The sequence below is a fragment of the Pelophylax lessonae genome, assembly GCF_965119305.1.
Source record: "Pelophylax lessonae genome assembly, chromosome: 8".
Taxonomy (NCBI): domain Eukaryota; kingdom Metazoa; phylum Chordata; class Amphibia; order Anura; family Ranidae; genus Pelophylax; species Pelophylax lessonae.
The window spans coordinates 221,444,816-221,465,654 of record NC_138775.1 but is presented as its reverse complement, the minus strand read 5'-3'; the positions used below and the strand labels follow the sequence as shown (position 1 = coordinate 221,465,654).

At 45.9% G+C, this 20,839-nt stretch overlaps 1 protein-coding gene across 1 annotated transcript in view; it reads left to right on the top strand.

Moving 5' to 3' along the window:
* The window catches only part of STX6 (syntaxin 6), a 56,090-nt gene extending 35,572 nt beyond the window's left edge, over positions 1-20,518 (top strand). The window contains exons 6-8 of the mRNA XM_082264782.1: positions 6,671-6,777; positions 8,335-8,429; positions 19,398-20,518. Coding sequence (XP_082120908.1) covers positions 6,671-6,777; positions 8,335-8,429; positions 19,398-19,474 — 279 coding nt within the window. The 3' untranslated portion in view covers positions 19,475-20,518. The remainder of the gene's footprint in view (positions 1-6,670; positions 6,778-8,334; positions 8,430-19,397) is intronic.
* Positions 20,519-20,839: the final 321 nt, after the last annotated feature.

Sequence of the window (20,839 nt, the reverse complement as noted above, 5' to 3'; positions counted from 1 at the left end):
CTACTCAGGTCTTCACTGGATTGTTGGCCTCGGTGCTGGCATTGCTTGAGTCAGTGGGGGATTGTGGTACTGGGGTACCTGGATGATCTTCTGCGAGCGGAGTCGGCAACTGCTCTGATGGACTTCGGAGGGATCCTGAACATTCAGGAATCTGCTTTGGTTCTGTTCACTAAAAATGGCCTATCTGGGTCTGACTCTGGACTCGGCTCAGTCAGAGTGTTTCTTCCTCAGGAACAAGTCCAGACATTGCAGGAGGCAATTCAGTTTCTATTGTTCAGCAGACAGTCATCCCTCCAGGCTTGCATGCACGTGCTGGGCCTGATGGTGTCTACCCTCGAGGCTGCCTGTTTGCACAATTCCACACAAGATCTCTGCTAAAGAGTTTCTGGTGATTTGAGTCAAGGATCCACGGTCTTCAGAGGTGGCTTCGCTCTCTGGCACTTCGACAGGGAAAATCCTTCTCCTGTACTCACTGGACGGTTGTCTCCACGGATGCCAGCCTGTCCTTGTAGGCAGGCGTCCTCAGCACAGACATGCTCAGGGGATCTGGACTCTGGCAGAGACCAGACTTCCAATAGTGTACTGGAACTCTGAGCATTCAGACTTTGTCTAGCTGGTTGGACAATCGTCTTCAGGGGTGTCAGGACTAATTAATTTGGACAATGCCACGGCCGTGGTCTATGTCAATCACCAAGGGGGCACAAGAAGTGTCCTGGCGGCTCCGTAAGTAGCCAGCATTCTAAGGTGGGCTGACTGATTCGTTCCAGCCCTCTCAAACTTCTGCCACGACTCCTGTGCAGAATTCAGGCAGAAGGGATTGCAGTCATTCTAGTGGCTCCAGACTGGTCTCGCAGGTCTTGTTATGCAGATCTGGTACGGCTGGTCCTCGATGCTCCTTGGGGACTTCTCAGAGAGGATCTGCTGTCCCAAGGACCAATCTTCCATCCTGCTTTATGGTTGCTGGCTTTAACGGCTTGGCTGTTGAACACCAGGTGCTGAAGGGTGGAGATTTGTTTGAATCGATGATGATTCCTACACTGTTAAAAGCTTGGAAATCTGCCTCATGGAAGACGTACATTGCGTGGTGTTAGTCTCTTGGAGTTCATCCTCCCTCCTTTTCAGTGGATTGGATCTTAACCTTCCTTCAATGGGGGGTTGAACAAAAATTGGCCTTTGAGTACCATCAAGGGCCAGGTATCCCGTTTTGGCTGTCTTTTTCCAACGACCTTTGGCCACGCACTCCCTGGTGCGTACCTTTTTTCTTCAGGGTTTCCGAGATTTGGTTCATTCGGTGCGGACTCTGTTGCGGCCCTGGAATCTTAATGTAGTGCTTTCAGCTCTACTGAAGCTCCTCTTTGAAAATATTCGGGAGGTTTCCCTGTTTACGTTCCCACAGAAGGTGACATTCTTTTGCGGCTATCACCTCTGCATGCAGAGTGTCGGAACTGATGGCGTTATCCTATCATTTACCTTATGGTGCTTCACAGGGATAAGGTGGTGCTTTGCCTCTGTCCGTCATTCTTTCCTAAGGTGGTCTCTAACTGTCATTTGAATAGAGACATTGTGTTGCCTTCCCTGTGTCCCAGGCCTTAACATCTGAAAGAAATTGCCTTGCATTTTTCAGAGGTGGTCCAGGCAATTAGGGTGTACCTGGCAGCTACGGAGTCTTTAAGGAATTCAGACTCTATTTGTGCTCACGGTCGGACCTCACAAAGGGTTGTCTGCTTCTTCTGCTACCATTTCCAGATGGATCAGACAGTTGGGGGTTCAGGCCTATTGCATCAGGGGTCAGGTCCCTCATTTCCCTGTTTAGGCACACTCTACTAGGGCGCTTAGTGTCTCCTGGGCTTTCCGTCCATCAGGCGTCAGTGACGCAAGTTTTGCAAGGCGGCCACCTGGTCGTCAGTGCACACTTTTACAAAGTTTTTTGTAAAGTGGTTGTGTTGGCATCTGCGGATGCTTCTTTTGGCTGCATGATTTTGCTGGCTGCTGTTTAGAGGACCTGGTCCTCTTTGAGGGTGTATTGTGTGTGTTTTTTTTTTTTTTTTTTTTTTTTTTTTTTTTTTGTGGTTGAGCTCCATGTTACCTGGTTGGCTATGGTTAGCCTTGGGAATTATTTTCTGCTTTCTTTCTCACCCCTCATGTTTAACACTGCTTTGGGACGTCCCTGTGGTTAAGAAGAATCAGGAGCTGTGTCCGTCAATGAACGAAAGTGAAAATGGGATTTTTGACTTACCGTAAAATCCATTTCTTTGATGTTCATTGACGGACACAGTACCCACCCCTCTGTGGAGTTTGCTTTCTTCGGACACTGCTTGTAACAAAACTGATTGCTTATAGCTGAGAGTGGGTGTATACCTCCCTGGGACTGGCCATATGCGTAGTCAAGCTTTTTCCTACTTTGTGTCCTACTCCTGTAGGGGGCAGTATAACCCAATGGTTTAGAAGAATCCGGAGCGGTGTCTGTCAATGAACATCAGAGAAATGGATTTTACGGTAACTCAAAAATCCAATTTTTTTTTTACACTTATGGGGGGACCAGTGACATTACTAAAGTCATCAGTGCTAAAAATATGCACTGTTACTGTACTGGCAGTGAAGGGGTTAACACCAGGGGCGATCAAAGGGTTGAACTGTGTGGGGGATGGGCTTGCTGCATGAACACAGAGACCTGTGTTCCTAAATAAGAGGAACACAGGATCCCTGTGTTCATTACTGACAGAACAGTGGTCTGTCGTGTTTACAACGGCAGATTGCCGTTCTGTCTCCACAGGGAGCGATCGCGTGTGCCCAGCGGACGTCGAAGCCGCCGGTCCCGCTGATTGGCTCCCCTCTAGCCAATCGGCGCATGTGCGGGCCTCCATGAGCGGTCCCGCAAAGCGACGTACAGGTACGTCATTTTGCGGGACAGAGCCAACCTGCCGCCAAACTACGGTGGCTGGTCGGCAAAAGGTTTAAAAAAAAAGGGGGAGGGAGTGAAGATTGAGATATAAAACCTACAACTGTATGAGATTTAAAGGGGTCAACATTCTAGAAAATAGTAGCTTCTTATTTGGATTCCCCCCACCCCACCCACAAACACACATCTGGCATCACATCAGTTGCAATATAAACAACATTTTTAAGACCACTCCATCTTACTAAAAATTGGATCTCAGAGAGACAAAGAGCATGTAAACTTTACCTTGCTATGACAAGGAGACAAGAGCTCACAGTTAATACCTCGTTATCACTGGACATGTGGCTTCAAGTCTGTGCTGCCCAGCACCAGAACATCATCTGTGCTTTTTCTATAGAAAGTGAGCGGGAAGGACATAAGTCTTTTTTGCACAGCTGGGTTAATGAATGCCTAAAAGTATGATATCGGGCAGAGTGAATGGTTTTGTATCATGCAGTGTAAATCCACCTCTATTCTGCAGATTGCCTCTCCTGTGGAGTGCCTGTGATGAATGCATTGTAAAATGGGCACTGGGCTAAATACACAACTCCATCCAGATCATAATGATTATATTCGGATTGTCCGCCTGTGGCCTATAATTCCATAGTTCCAGATGTCTGTAGCGCTACAGTCAGGATTACATTTTATTTTTTTCTCTTTTTGTAATATTTCGTGCTCTGTTGATTAAGTCAAGCTGTGTATTTTAATACTTGAGCACCCCATAGATGAGTCTTTTTTTTTTTTTTTTTTCCATTTAACCAGCGGGTTGAATGAGAAAGACAGACCCTATTTCCCCATCCAACATATGGATGGGGGAATCCACCCCGCTGAACTATTGTATTCTGACAGCAGGGAAACGTCCTCGCCACCAGAATACACTGATCGGTTTTGCAGACTATAGTCTGCAGCGCTGGTCGTGCAGGGAAAATTTGGGAGGGCATTTGTTAGAAATTGGTAGATTTGAATTCTTTACAACCACAGTGCCAATACATGGATCAAAATTCATGCTGAACCAGCAGAATTTCAAACTATATTTGGCCAGCTTTGGCGTTGTGATTAGTTATCATACATTGGTTATCATTGAAAAGGAATATTTTTATTGTTTCCTTCTACAAACAGCAAAGCAAATAATACATGATTGGAGTACCAGTTTTCTTTAAAGGGAACCGTCCAGTCATAAATGCATAAAAAAACAACAGTGTATCCAAGTTTCAAGCACGTTTGTTAACCTAATTTTTCTGTGTACTAAGCAGGTGCCTGACTCTGCTAGCACACTATCTAGAGGGTGTTGACTTGTTCCCCCAGTTGTGAGCATAGCCACCACCAATCCTTCCATTCATTAGACTAAAGTGACACCGCTGCTAGCCAGACCTAGCTCTGGGGTGGGTGGAGCTTAAGTAAGTCAGGGCAAACGTCAAGATTCTCTGTTTAGCGTGCATTTGGGAGCCAGGGGGTTACTTGGGTGTGCAGAAAACCATGTAAGGAACTGTATACTTTTATGAGCTGAAAGGTACAGTTTAAGGGCTGCCTAAACCAGCCTTTCTCAACTTTTTACCCTGAGGGTATTGGGGGACATCCGCCAGTTCAATAGAAACCAGCTGACATTCGGCCCGTGTGTACGGCAGCCAGTCCGACAGAAGCCGGCCGTTCAGCTGACTTCTGTCAAAGGGGCACGACCGAAAAAGGTCTGCCGATTGGCATCCAATCAGCTTTCTCAGGTAAATGGCTGAGATAGCGCTGACCGGTGTGTTTTGGCAGGGAGCAGCCTCCCTGTCAAAACACAATAGCTCAGCGGGGGAGATCGCTGTACTAACATTGCATAGCAAATACAGCTGCTCCTCCCAAGCTCTTCAGTTTTTGTTTTTTTTTTTTTTTTTTTGAATGAAAAAAAAAAAAACAACTAATAGTGTGTACCAGGCTTTTAGGTAGTGGTCAGAATGCCACCCTTACAGATGGCTAAAAATCATCTGTGTGACTGTGTGCAATTGGCCCCAAAATTGTGTTTGTTATTCTGAGGTGTGTGTACAATAAAATGAATGATTTCTGAACTGCAAACATTTTCTACCATGAAAAATCTAGGTTTGTATTAGGATACACCTTCAAGGCTTTCATGTGCTCTTTTTAGACGTTTTTTTTGCCTTGGGTGTTCCTAAGTACACTGCTCAAAAAAATTAAAGGAACACTTTGAAAACACATCGGATCTCAATGGGGAAAAATATCATGCTGGATATCTATACAGCTATGGACTGGGTAACGAAAGAATGTCACATTGATTGATGGAAATAAAAATTATCAACTTACAGAGGGCTAAATTCAAAGACAACTTGAAAATCAAAGTGAAAAACGATGCAGCAGGCTAGTCCATTTTGCTGAAATTTCATTGCTGCAACTCAAAATGGTAGTTTGTATGGCCCTCACGTGCTTGCATGCATGCCTGACAACGCCGGGGCATGCGCCTAATGAGACGACGAATGCTGTCCTGGGGTATTTCCTCCCAGATCTGGACCAGGGCATCACTGAGCTCCTGAAAGACTGAGGTGCAACCTGATGGTGTCGGATGGACCGAAACATAATGTCCCAGAGGTGTTCTTTTGGATTTAGGTCAGGCGAGCGTGGGGGTTATTCAATGGTATCAATTCCTTCATCCTCCATGAACTGGCTGCATACTCTCGCCACATAAGAGCCGGCATTGTCGTGCACCAGGAGGAACCCAGGACCCACTGCACCAGCGTAGGGTCTGACAATGGGTCCAAGGATTTCCTCCTGATACCTAATTGCAGTCAGGGTGCCATTGTCTAGCCTTTAGAGTTCTGTGCGTCCCTCCATGGATATACCTCCCCAGACCATCACTGACCCACCACCAAACCAGTCATTCTGAACGATGTTAGAGCATAACATTCTCCACAGCTTCTCCCGACCCTTTTACGTCTGTCACATGTGCTCAGGGGGAACCTGCTCTCATCTGTGAAAAGGTGGACCTGCCAATTCTGGTGTTCAATGGCAAATGCCAATTAAGCTCCCCGGTCCCGGGCAGTGAGCACCGGCCCCGCTAGAGGTTGTCGGGCCCTCAGGCCACCCTCATAAAGTCTGTTTCTGATTGTTTAGTTAGAGACATTCACACCAGTGGCTTGCTGGAGGCCATTTTGTAGGGCTCTGGCAGTGCTCATCCTGTTCCTCATTGCACAAAGGAGCAGATACGGATCCTGCGAATGGGTTAGGGACCTTCTACGGCCCTGTACAGCTCTCCTAGAGTAACTGCCTGTCTCCTGGAATCTCCTCCATGCTCTCGAGATTGTGCTGGGAGACACAGCAAACTTTCTGGCAATGGCAAATATTGATGTGCCATTCTGGAGGAGTTGGACTGCCTGTGCAACCTCTATAGGATCCAGGTATCTCTTCATGCTACCAGTCGTGCTACTGACTCTAGCCAAACGAAAAACTAGTGAGAAACAGTCAGAAAAGATGAGCAGGGAAAAAAAAATGGCAGTGGCCTCCCACCTGTAAAACCATTCCTGCTTTGAAGGTTGTCTCATTGTTGCCCATCTAGTGCACCTGTTGTTAATTTCATTAACACCAAAGTAGCTGAAACTGATTAACAACTTCCGCTGCTACTTTAGTAGTTTACTTGACGTGATGCTATGCTATATTCTCATTAAAAAGTGTTCCTTTTTTTTTGAGCAGTGTATATGTGGCTAGACTGTGCTGATTTTGTCATCTCTTCATTCACATTAGATGATCATGGAGCAGCAGGACGAGGAATTGGGGCTGGTATCTCAGAGCATCGGAGTGCTGAAGAATATGTCACAACGCATTGGAAATGAGCTGGATGAACAAGCTGTGTGAGTGTCCACATAACTAGAAGCTTAAGTTAGGGTAGAGGGAGTGAACAAAAAAAAATAAAAAATTTCAGTGCTATATACAGTATATTAATTTTCAGCTCTTTTGACTAAACCTGCTATTTTCACTTTAACCACTTCCCACCCAAGGACGTATCAGTATGTCTTGGGTTTCAGTGGTTATACCAGGATGATGCCTGCACCCACAGGCATCACCCCGGTACCATTATTTTCAGCCGGCGATTCTGTAGAAGGCAGAAGTGATCTGAGTGTCTAATTAGCCCCTCGATCACTTCTGCGGGTGGCGGAAGGGGGTCCCACCCCCCCCTCCTGCTGCCTCCTCTCCCGGGCTCTCCGGTCCCATTGAACAGGCCGGGTGTGATGCGGCCAGTGGCAATGGCTGCCTGGAATAGAGAGGGAGGAGCTGACATTGTTCCCCTCTCTCTGTAATCCTGGAAACCAGGAGCAATGAGCATTTGTCACTTCTGGTTCCGCCCCTTTGTTTACCTGGCCATCAGCGGCCAGAGAAGCAGCTGCATGGGTGCCAGAGGAGAGATTTGGGGTCTAATAGACCCCAAATCTCTCCATACAGAGGACCTGTCACGGCCCATGCTATCACAAGGGATGATGTTCATCCCTTGTGATAGCAATAAAGTTTGTACAAAAAAAAAAGTGTAAAAAAAATTATAATTTTTGTATAATGTAAATGGTGATTGCAACACACATGTAAGGTATTGTTGCGAATATCAGATCGCGAGTAATATTTCTAGCACTGGCCTCCTGTGCCACTCCAAATCGGTAACCTATAATATAAAGGCATTTAAATCGTTGCCTATGGAGAATTTAAAGCACCGTAGTTTGGCGCCATTCCACGGTCAGACGCAATTTTAAAGCATGACATGTTAAGTATCTATTTACTCGATGTAACATCATTGTTCACATTATACAAAATAATTGGGCTAACTTTACGGTTGTGTTTTTTTTTTATTCATGAATGTATTTTTATTTCAAATAAAATTGCGTTTGAAAAACTGCTGCGCAAATACCTTGTGACATAAAAAATTGCAACACACACCATTTTATTCTATAGGGTCTCTGCTAAAAAAAAAAAAAAATATATATATATATATATATATATATATATATATATATAATGTTTCGGGGGTTCAAAGTAATTTTCTAATAAAAAAAAGTATATATTTACATGTAGGATCGTCAAAGTGTCAGAATAGGCCTGGGAAGGGGCTGATAAAGGCACTATTGGAAACCCACAAGTTTCATATATAAACAGGCACTTAGTTACTTTGATTTACGCTTCTAAACGTTCCCATTCTCTTCTCTTTTTAATTTTGTTATGTACAGTGGAAGGCAACATACAGTATTTAGGTTATCAGCCATTTTTAGATTGAGAAAAGACTAACTTTATTAGAGTTGTATAGAAATATGTTAGAAATATGTTAGTTATATGTAGCAAAGCGCAGCACAATATTTAATTATAGTGCAACTGAAATTACATTAAAATCTTCAGATAAAAACCTTTGTCATTTTTCTTCACTTAAGAATGCTGGATGACTTCTCACATGAATTGGACACAACACAATCTCGAATGGACAATGTCTTAAAGAAGTTGGCGAAGGTGTCTCACATGACTAGTGGTGAGAAGAAATGCATCAGCCAAACATGGTCATAATATTAGGAACGTTGCTAGAAATGCCATTTTCAAATAGTACTTCTAAATTTAAAGCTGTGTAACTTAATCAAAATACATGTCTTTTCTATTTTGGCTTCATGTACATGGTCGCATACGCCTGTGCAGCTTAAAGTGGTATTAAGGCCCCTTTCACACAGGCGGACCGTTCAGATCTGCCTGTCCGTTTTTTTTGGCGGGTCTTAACGGTCCCCCCATGCATCCGTCCAGCGGATCGGATGAGAACGGACCGACGGTCCGTTCCCATCCGATTCCCCCATAGAGATGTATGGGGAACTGACAGCTGTGTCTCCGCACACAGCGAGGAGAACAGCTGTCACCCTCCTGCTCAGCGGATCGATCCGCCGCTGAGATAAACGGAGTCTGTCCGACGGACGGATAGTGTGAAAGAGCCCTAAGAGCCGGTTCACACTGAGGCGACACGACTCTGTACTACTTCAGGGGCGACTTGTGCATTACATTGCACCACAACTTCGGAGCGACTTGCAGGGACTTCACATAATGGAAGTCTATGCAAGTCGCTCCGAGGTCGCCCCAAAATAGTACAGGACCCTTTTTCTAAGTCGGAGCGACTTGTGTCGCTCCTATTAGAACGGGTCCTGTAGCGGTCAATAGACCGCGAGGGAGCGCGACTTTTTTTTAAATAACAAACATGTCATACTTGTCTGCTTTGTGCAATGGTTTAGCACAGAGTAGCTCCGATCCTCTTCTTCTCGGGTCCCCCACTGGAGCTCCTGATTCCTCCACCTTGACGAGTGCCCCCAATAGCAAGCCGGTTGCTATGGGGGCCCCTGGTGCTTGCTCGCTCCTCAGTCCCGCTCTATGCGTCCATAAGACACATAGAGCCATAGCTGGGCCCTGACCCCAGCTTTCTCCTCATTGACTCACTGGCTATGATTGACAGGCATGGGAGCCAATGGCTCTCGCAGCTGTCTCAACCAAAGAACCAAAGAGGAGAGAGAGACCCAGGACAGCCGAGGCTATGGTACACCACATCGCTTGAACAGGAGGGGGCTCAGGTGAGTATTAGGGGGGGCTCTGGAGAGGGGAAGGGGAGCAGGAAACACAAGCTTTTTTTTTTTTTTTGCATGAAGGTAAAAATCTTCAGCCTTTACAACCACTTTAAATATGTTGCATATTTATGGTTCTCGTGATGTCCTGGAGCTGCATAAAGCCACTCATAGGCATGAATTGGTAAAGGTGGCTGAATGCAGCTAAGCTCCACTGTGAGGGTAAAGTAGCACAGGCGTAATATTCTGAACGCAGGTACTGTGCGTTTTAGGGATTTAGGTCTGTGCTCATGCACTACTTTCCTTCTTTTCCCCACTCTCTCTCACTCTTATCCACTCTCATACATAGCATCATAGAAATGTAATGTAGAGACGTTACTTTTTTATAATAATACCTTTATTGGTGCAGTGGATACAGTGGAGATTTTCTATAGGAGTGGTCTTAAATATGGTCATCCCTGTATGTGCGGTAATGTTTCTCCTATTTGCTGTATGAACATGTTTTCATTGCTATTGTGAGCTTCCATTAAGCAATAGTACTGAATGAAGATGAGTGGATATTTGTTATCTGTTTGTGTTTCTTTTTATTATTATATACCCAAAAGTACAAAACATTTCCTTTTAAAAAGATCCATACAACTTTTTCAACTTTTACAAAAAAAACTGTAAACCTTTGGTGAAAACATTGATGTTGGTGTACATAACACTAATGGTAAATTAGGGCATCCCTCAAATAATCCAGAAGTTAGAAAGTAAAGATTTACTATCTTATAGGTAATATCTAGAAGTTGTTTTGAATAAGCAGTACCCTGGAAAATCTAGCTTCCTGTGTCTTCAGCCTCATGACATTTGTTGATTTTACTATTCTCCTGCTCACTGTTGTCTTTGCTGCAGGAATGCCACCTGCAGTGCTATTGTATTCTGCTGCAGGGGCAGGGGTGGAGGCCTTCCTGGATGGCAGAACACAATGAATACTGCCAGCAGCTATAGCCACCGATGGTAATCTCTTGTAAAAAAAAAATCAAACAGTTTGGTTGTACCCAAGTCGATTGATGGATCGACTTAAGTACAATAAGGCCTACACTCCTACATGGATCTAATCTTGGCTGGTCCCTGTTAAACTGGATGAATATTCGATCCACGAATTTCTGGCATTACTGTTGGTCAGTCAGACATCATATAACCTTAAAAGAGAAGTATGTGAATGTTGTTTTTTGAATCATACTTGCCTAGGTGGATGCAGCATCTGTCCCCCGCTGGCTCTAAGACTAGTAACCAAGTGATCAAACACCTCCGATTGCTCGGTTCTTACACCTCCCTGAGCAGAAACCTGGGAATTTTATTTACCGCTCTCTGCTGTACTGTCCCCCCCCCCCCCCCCCCCCATAATCACTGGAGTTGGGTACCAGTCCACCCAACCCCAGTGATCACGGGGTGGGGGGGGCATGTGGGTGGATCCCGACCATATGGTCGCGATCTTTTGCCGAGCCATGACTGGCTTTGTGACTTCGGCTGACAGCGGGCTAAAAAACGGGTCACAGGAGTGCAGAACGAACTGCACTCCTGTGATCCACAGAAGTACAACCAAATGAGATTTCTCTATCGCTCATTGACAGACGTAGTCTTCTTGATTCTCAAGAGCTGGGTTATGTTGTCTCCGCAGGAGTAGGACTAGGCAGAATGACAAAACGTTCTGGCTCCACCCTAGGGGGCAGTCCCTGAGGGTATATCCTCCCTCTCTCTGCTACAGGGAATCAGTTTTTTTCTGTCTAGTCAGGAGTAAGGACCTAAGTTCCTTGCTGGGATCTTTTGGTCCTGGCAAGACTTTTTTTCTTTAAGAAAAAGACATTTTTTAGGTAGTTTTCTCCAGTGTTTTTTTCCTGTGAGATCTTCAAGCAAAAATGCCGGACTGGGCGACACTTGTGGTCACCCCAGCCGGCCTACGAGCGCGTGCAGACCATGGCATTGCGCTTGGTCGGCCGCGACATATTCAAGTAAGTATGCGGGGCCGGGCGACGGGCTGGATGTTGAGATCCAGTGGTCACCCCGGTTTCTGCCTAAAAGCGCGTGCAGACCAGTGCGCTGAGTCGGCCGCGACGGAGTCCCAGTAAAGGGACTGACTTTGCGAGTTAAAAGCTCGCTTGGACGCCAGGACCAGAGAGTCGAGGCGTCCACAAACCCCCACCCCGGTGGAGAGGGTATTGTGAAGAGAGGGTGCCTGTCGGTTCGGTATGGTGAGTAAACGTTCCCTTTTTTCCTCATTATGAGGCAGTATATATTATGGGCCCCTCCATATATGGTCAGTATATATCTGATACTTACAAGTCCCCCTTGTAATACAGCATGTGTTTGTGGGAAGTGGACTTGGTTCAAGAGCTAACACTCTACCCAGCAGACTGTAACATTACAGCAGACATAGGAGGTATAATCCTACCTTATGTGCAGTATATCTCTGTAGATCCATATGTCACCTCTCAGCAGAGTGCAGGTGGATGTGCTGGGAAGACGATATCGGCGGTCCGCCGCCATTTTGCCGTAGACCGAATGCATATATGTCCTCAGGTCACGCCGGCCGCCATGTTTTTGGAGTCTTATGTCTCTTCTATGGGGGCGGCCATGTTTTGTGAGCCCAGCTTCCTCGTGGAGGGCTGGGAACGCCGGAAGGCGTACACAGGGGGCGGAGCCACGCCTTCTGCCCGGGAAAAAGTAAGACAGACGCTGACTGCAGTTTGTTGGAAACTGCACTGCATCGGTTGGTGAGCCTTGGGGGTCCCTCTCTCTCTCTCTGGGATCGAGAAGCAGGTACTCTGAGGGGCGCTATTGCGCTAGGGGGAGACACAAAAAAAAAAAAAAGTTTTTTTGTTTTTGCTGGCAAAAGTGTCCTGTATTAACATGGACCCTGCCACTCATGTATCTCCTCCGGATCCCCTCGAGGGGTCTGCGGGATCCTCCAGCACCCCATTGACAATTGAATCTTTGTCAGCTATTATGGAAACTTTTGTGTCCCGGGTGGAAGTGGCTTGTCAGGGACAGGGCGCAAGAAAGCGACCCCCGCCTAACCCCTTATTATCTGAAACCTCGGATTCAGACTCTGAGCCTATTTCTGCAGTTGCAGGTACTTCATCTGGTATTGGTGTCTCGGGTCCTGTCTCTTCAGACAGTGAGGAGGATGTTTCGGCATCCGCCATAGCCCGAGAGGAAGCGTTGGTAAACGCACTCATTGTATCTGTTCAAGAGACTTTAAGGTTACAGGGTATTCCATCAGAAATAGCTGAAACTGAGATCCCCTTTGGGACTAAAAAGCGCATCAAAGTAGCAAAGGTTTTTCCATTGCCCAAATGTTTTGGCAATCCAATCGATGAAGAATGGCGTCTGCCAAAACGCACTTTTAATATTTCTAAACGCATTGACAGGCGTTATCCGTTTGAGGAAACCCTTATTAAGAAATGGACAGAACCACCTGTGGTGGATTCACCTATTGCTAGATTGAATAAAGCCACGGTTATTCCTTTAGAAGACGCTCCGTCTTTTAAAGATCCAGTGGATCGCAAGATAGAAGCTATGTCTCGCACCATGTTTTCCTTGATTGGATCAGCTTTCAGGCCAATAATTGCTATTGGTCTGGTTTCGCAGGCTGTAACTGAATGGACCAAGTGGTTACGCCGGGACTTAGAAGAAGTCCCTCAGGCGGTATCAGATTTGTTGGAACAAATGATACAGGGGTTACAGTTTGTATGTGATGCGGCGTTAGACGCCACTCCATTAATGGCGCGAGCATCAGTCTCAGCAGTGGTTCTCAGGCGTACACTGTGGATAAAAGGTTGGTTAGCCGACCAAGGTTCCAAAAAAGCATTGGCTAATATCCCCTTTTCAGGAGAGCGTCTATTTGGAGCCAACTTAGATGAGATCATTAAGGATCTCACCGGTGGGAAAAGCACCTTTTTACCGCAAAATTTTAAAGGTAGAGGAACTCGTCAAAGACGAGGGCCTTCTTTTTCTGCTCACAAGAGGTTTTTTCGTCCAGCGGGTGAAAAAACTAAGTCCTCCAAAGCTCCTGCAGGAGGCGTCAGGGGTCGTTGGTCGGGCAAGCAAAAGCCCGCCCCCTCCAGACCTGAAGATAAACCATCCAAAGCCTGAAGGTGCGCCCCCACCCATAACTGGGGTGGGGGGACGTCTTCGCCGGTTCCCGGATCCATGGCTTTCCAGAATCCCGGACAAATGGGTTTGCGAAGTCATAAAGTCAGGGTACAAGATCGAGTTTCGATCTCTCCCACCGGCGCGATTCTTCCCTTCCAATATCCGACTATCTCCGGATCGTCTAGAAGATCTGCGGAGAGCAGTCACAGATCTACTACAACAAGGAGTGGTAGTCCACGTTCCTTGGACAGAACGGTTTCAAGGGTTTTATTCAAACCTGTTTACAATACCCAGGAAAGAGGGCAAAGTGCGTCCAATTCTGGACTTAAGAGCGCTCAATTCTTTCGTCAACATAAGAAGATTCAGAATGGAGTCCATTCGCACGGTAGCAGCCTTCCTGCATCCAGGGGATGTCCTAGCGTCCATAGACATCAAGGACGCCTATCTTCACATTCCCATTTTCGCAGGACATCAGCGTTTTCTACGCTTTTCCGTAGAGGAGAACCACTATCAGTTTGTGGCGTTACCTTTCGGTCTCGCCACGGCTCCGCGGGTCTTCACAAAGGTGTTGGCCCCAATGTTGGCACTTCTGCGCCAAAGAGGTATATCGATTCTAGGTTACCTAGACGATCTTCTGCTTCATGCAGAGTCTCCTCAGACCTTGCTACAAAACATAGAAATTACTATGATTTCTTTACAGGAATTCGGGTGGCTGGTGAACCAGCAAAAGTCATTTCTGGTTCCCACCCAGAGGCTCGAATATCTGGGTCTAATTCTAGACACAGTCAGGACAAGAGTTTTCCTTCCGGTAGGGAAACTCCGAAAGATTCAATCAGCAGTCCAGTTGTTACTGTCCAACAGCTGGTCTTCCCTTCGGACTTGCATGAGGGTTCTGGGGTTGATGGTGGCTTCATTCGAAGCAGTCCCATTTGCCCAGTCCCATACCCGAATTCTTCAGCAAGAGATTCTTCTCAGATGGAATCGGAATCCGGAATCCCTGGACAATCAGATCCGATTGAGCAAACAGACCAGAGAGTCTCTGGTTTGGTGGCTTCGGTCTCCAATGCTCAGCCAGGGAAAGTCATTTCTGCCAATATATTGGACGATAGTGACCACGGATGCCAGTCTATCCGGATGGGGAGGAATTCTCGGTCAGTTATCTGTCCAGGGACTTTGGTCCCCGGAAGAATCCAGATTACCGATAAATGTATTGGAACTGAGAGCGATCAGACTTTGTCTGATTCACTGGACCGAGCAGCTCCAGGGCAGCCCGGTTCGGATCCAGTCGGACAATGCCACGGCCGTGGCTTATGTCAATCATCAGGGGGGCACCAAGAGTGTCCGAGCGGCCAAAGAAGTGGCTTGCATTCTTCGCTGGGCGGAACGATTTGTTCCAGCAATCTCTGCGGTGTTCATTCCGGGGGTGGAGAATTGGCAGGCAGATTATCTCAGCCGTCAGACCCTGGATCAGGGGGAATGGTCCCTCCATCCAGACGTTTTCCACCAGTTGTGCCTACGGTGGGGCACCCCGGATGTGGATCTGTTGGCATCACGATTCAACAGGAAAGTTCAGAGATTCGTGGCTCGCTCCCGCGATCCTCTAGCAGAAACCGCAGACGCACTGATCGCCCCGTGGGGGCAATACCAGCTAATATATGCCTTCCCTCCTCTCGCGTTACTGTCAAGACTTCTTCGCAGGGTAGAGGAGGAAGGAATCCCAGTAATCCTGGTAGCTCCGGACTGGCCTCGTCGAGCTTGGTACGCCGACATGGTCAGACTGGTGGCGGACGTCCCATGGAGACTTCCTCTCAGAGAGGATCTACTGTCTCAGGGACCGATCTTCCATCCTGCTTTACGATCGCTGGCTTTAACGGCCTGGCTATTGAGACCCAGGTGCTGAAGGACAAAGGTTTGTCAGCTTCAGTTATTCCTACTTTAGTTGAAGCAAGGAAAGCGACTTCCAGAAAGATTTATCATCGCACATGGAAGTCCTACATTGCATGGTGTGAACCTTTGGGGTTCCGTCCTCGGTCTTATTCGATTAGTCGAATATTGGCTTTTCTGCAACAAGGGGTTGAGCAGAAACTGGCCTTGAGTACTATCAAGGGTCAGGTCTCAGCATTAGCTATCTTCTTTCAGAAGCCTTTGGCTACTCATTCCTTGGTGCGGAATTTCATCCAGGGGGTGCGACATCTGGCTCCGCCAGTGCACGCGCCGTTACCCCCCTGGGATCTTAATTTAGTGTTGTCGGTTCTTCAGAAACCTCCCTTTGAAGATATTAGGGAGATTCCTCTACCCACGTTGTCCCAGAAGGTGGCCTTCTTAGTGGCTATTACTTCTGCACGCAGGGTGTCAGAACTGGCCGCATTATCTTGTCGTTCACCATATCTGGTGGTTCATAGAGATAAGGTGGTTCTTCGTCCGAATCCATCCTTCCTACCAAAAGTGGTTTCAGAATTTCATCTGAATGAAGAGATTGTATTACCTTCCCTGTGTCCTAAGCCCAGTCATCCTCGGGAATTTGCTTTGCACTCCTTGGATGTGGTCCGGGCGATCAGGGTATACTTGAAAACGACAGACTCGTTTCGCAAGACGGATTCACTTTTTGTGATCCCAGATGGACCCAAAAAGGGGTTGCCTGCATCTGCCGCGACCATTTCCAGATGGATCAGACAGACGGTAGTGCAGGCTTATTCTATTAAGGGTCGGGAGCCCCCGTTCCCTGTTAAGGCGCACTCCACTCGGGCACTTAGTGCGTCATGGGCCTTTCGCCATCAGGCGTCAGTGGTCCAGGTGTGCAAGGCGGCTACCTGGTCGTCGGTGCATACCTTCTCTAAACATTATAAAGTTGATGTAATGGCATCGTCTGATGCCTCATTTGGCCGCAAGGTTTTGCAGGCCGCAATTTGAGGAGACCAGTGGTCTACCTCGAGGGTTTTTTTCCGTTGGAAAATTTTTTCTTTTAGTCTCATTCTTTGTTTATAATGAGCCTTTAAAACTTCTAGTTTGGCACCGGTTGGGCCTACTAGATTGGATTTGATTTTGTCAATCCCACCCCTCATTTGTGGCACTGCTTCTGGATGTCCCAGCTCTTGAGAATCAAGAAGACTACGTCTGTCAATGAGCGATAGAGAAAAATGGATTTTTGTAAGAACTTACCGTAAAATCCTTTTCTCTTAAGCTCATTGACAGACGTAGTACCCGCCCCTCTATCATTGAGTTGGGTTGGGTTAAATTCTCTGTACTGCTTTAAACAGAACTGATTCCCTGTAGCAGAGAGAGGGAGGATATACCCTCAGGGACTGCCCCCTAGGGTGGAGCCAGAACGTTTTGTCATTCTGCCTAGTCCTACTCCTGCGGAGACAACATAACCCAGCTCTTGAGAATCAAGAAGACTACGTCTGTCAATGAGCTTAAGAGAAAAGGATTTTACGGTAAGTTCTTACAAAAATCCATTTTTGGCTGTACTTCTCCTTTAGGGAACCAATAAAAAGGTGTCAGGGGAAGGACAGAGCTGTAACTTCAGACCTGGGTTCACTTTTTTGGATAAATAAATGCCATAGCTGCCAAAAATAGTAGGTACCTACTGTTAAAATCTCTGGACAGTTTGAAGACCTAGCTTTAAAAACAAGAGGCAAGAGCTCTGGTGTGGTTGAAGACATAGGTGTTAAATGGGCTTTTGCATCTTTAGCCTTTGTATACAAGGTGTAAGGCTATAATGTTCCCACCATTCAGTGGCCTGATGGGTAAAGATTAGCCCTTTAAGAGCTATGTTGAGCACCCGTAACAGTTGAAAATGCTTGTTATTGGTATTTGTCATGTTTCTGTGGGAACCGACCAATCTTTCTATTTTCTCAGTAAGTAAAGGGAAAAAAACTCGCCTACGCAGGTACTGTAGGCCAAATTGCAGAAAGAAGTGTGATGGGTCCTGGGGCTTTTAAGGATGGCCAGATGTCTCCCCCACCTGTTCTCAGGAAGACATCTGCCTGCCCATGGCAAGCCTAAGGCAAAAACTGGATAACACACAGTCAGCCATGTTTAGCAGCTCTATTTTGCTTTTTTTTTTCCATCTTATGTACCGCTAGTATGTGTGTATGTGTGTTACAGTTCAGGTCTTTTACTCATTAAAGTGTACCTGTCATAACATGATGTAAGAACCGTACAAAGTTAGCATTGTTCTTACCATTCATAATAAAAGGACGTAATAATTTCTCTTATATTTTAGTGATTGTTGTGGTTAAGTGTTGATGATAACATTGGGGTTAAGATAAATGTAAGTTTAGGCACCTAGGGTGCCTAGAAGCAGAAGTGCAGATGTGCCATTTGTTAGAGGGACACATTTACTTTAAAGTATAACTAAAGGCAAAACATTCTTTTGTTTTGGATATAGTGGAGAGGGATTAGAGTGCTTGTCAGTTTTTATTGCTGTCTGTGCCCCCTCTATTAGTCCTGTTTACCATTATCATTGAAAGTGAAAGTAAAAATAAATCTCAAATTTAGGGTTGTCCCTAGAAAAGTAATAGTGGGAAATCTTCCAATGAGAACACTAGTTCTGGTGACCTGGGGACTCCAATGAATTCCCTAAATTTGCAGGGATTTCCTCTCACTTCCGGGAAATCTCCACAATGGGGCACAGATCCCCCCCCCAAAAAAAAAAAATCTGATAGGGGTTATAACCCTCCTTTACTCTCTCAAAAAATAAAAAAAAGTGTTCGCTGTATTTTAAAGAATTCTGTCACATTTAGGGAAAGTGACAGGTTCTCCTCAAATAGAACTGACACCCATCGACCCTTATATTCACCATACTCTGCCACTGCTTCATTACTTTGCTGAAGCCCTCTGTAAATAGCATCCAGTCTCCATGCCCTAACATTACCATGACATGGAGCTAATATAGGAATGGGACTCTTGGCTCCAGGGTAGTGCAGGGAAAATGGGTATTACTGGGTCTGGGGTTCTTTATGCTAGAGAGCATTTGCTTTGGAAAGCGATCTGTAATTTCAGTTTTGTATATTGCACCTTGGGAGGTTCCTCCTAAGACCTCCTGCTCTCTAGCTCCCTTGTCGCCTCCTCCCATGCTCGCCTCCAGGACTTTTACCGAGCCTCTCCCATACTATGGAACTCCCTACCCCAGTCTGTCCAACTATCTCCTACTCTGTCCACTTTTTAGGTGATCCCTGAAAACCCTTTTTCTCTTACTTCCTCCGACAGTCGCCGCCGCCTCTAATGCCCCGTACACACGTGCAGATTATCTGAAGACTTTTGTCTGCAGACTTACCAAAACCATATAATATGAGGTCAAACCTAAACACTTTCAATTTGTATGCAATCCGGCAGGCCCTTGTACTACATAGAAAAGGTAAATCTGAAGACAAAAGTCTTCAGATAATCTGCACGTGTGTACGGGGCATAAGTCATCACTGTTGGGTATTGACTTCCGCTCCGAGGCGGCGTCGACTGTCGGAGGACTCAGAGAAAGGAATTTTACAGGTTTGATTTTACAAAAATTCCATTTTTCCAGAGAAGCCTATCTAGCCTCCACCTAAAAACTGAACTGTTATTTTACCTATTGGCTCATCCCTCACAGTTCTTACCTTTTTGTAACACTTAAACCTCCCTCCTAGATGGTGAGCGAGCAGGGTCATTTGATTCCTCCTGTGTTAAATTGTATTGTAACTGTACTGTCTGCCCTCATGCTGTAAAGCTGTTGGCGCTATATAAATCCTGTATTATAATAATAAATTCACACTGTTATGTTCTGTCTGCAGAACGCCGTCAGTGGTGTGCCATCGTTGTGCTCCTTGCTCTGCTGCTCGTGGTGCTGATCCTTTTTTTTGCGCTGTGACTTACAAGTTCCTCCTTCCATGGAATTCCAACAATACATTTTACAGTATCACAACAAACTAAGGTGTATTAATGTGTGAATTGGCATTGCCGTGACAAAAGGGCATTTGTGATTTTTGAAATTAAGTGGCTACAAACCACAGCACCATCTTCAGGAGGTGCAGGACTACGGCGTCTCCTCTTTATCGGAAACTTGCCACAACACGCAGAGAGCCCAAATTTTTTCTGCTTTTATCCTAAGCAGTTTACACACTGGATTACTGCTGTCTGTATTCTGTGTTCCTGCCTCATCTTCCTTTCCAAAGGAAACACGCCTGAGCTTGCCTGTCTGCCGGAACATAAGCAAAGGAGAAACCATGGGCCTGTGGCTGCGGGGTGTGCTGTTTTCAAAAGGGGAGATTTAAACCACATGTGACCTGACGGTACTGAAAAGCTGCTTGGCTAGGAACCGTTAGCATCTGGAGTAAATTACAGGCCTGCTTCAGCTTCCGGCAGAATCGAACCTGGACGTGGCCACAAGATCTGTTTAACGCTAGTACCATTGCGGTTGACGGCTTTATTTTTGTAAGACTGTGTGCTACGTTATATAACAATGCCTGCATTCATTCTGCTATTACATGTCTGTGACCAGAGGTCCTCATCTGCTGAACAAGATGCCTTTCTGAGAAACAAAGACCCTGTCTACAGTACGGGAACATGGATACCATGACATTAGAAATCCAGGAGAGTTGATAATGAAGATTGATGATTTTGTCTCATGATATTTTAATTAGTATGAAAAGGATGCTTTACATCTGGAATGATATAGCTGGATAGGGAGCGCCATTGAGTGAGATTACGGTTTATACAACTGTGTTAAGACTTGATAATAGTACTGATTCTGTGTGCACTCTACTGATTTTATTTTTATATCTGTTCTATTGATAGGCAGGCTGTGTTGTCTTACGATTCCTGATGCCACATTTCACCCCCCTCCCCCACCTCAAGCTTTTGTCCGTTGCCTGCCTTGTACCGTCTTTACTGAATGTGTTTTGTCCCTGTCTGTTTGTACCATATGTGTTGTAATTACCCACATTCTGTCGAACCAAACACTACATCTATTCCAAACTCTGGGAACTGTCATGGAAAGTTGGCAGCATCCGTTATGTAAATCTGTTTTTGAGCCGTTGGACATGGGAGGGACATGACCGGCTGTTGTGAATGAATCGTCACCTGAGACTTTATTGGCTGACATCCATGGAGCTATTTATTTAACGAAACAGTGCTAGTTCTGACAAATCTGCAGACTTCATAAATAACTTTATTATTGCTTGGTGCTAGATATGAAGGCTATTTTGACTACTTTGTGGATTTATTTTAGATATAA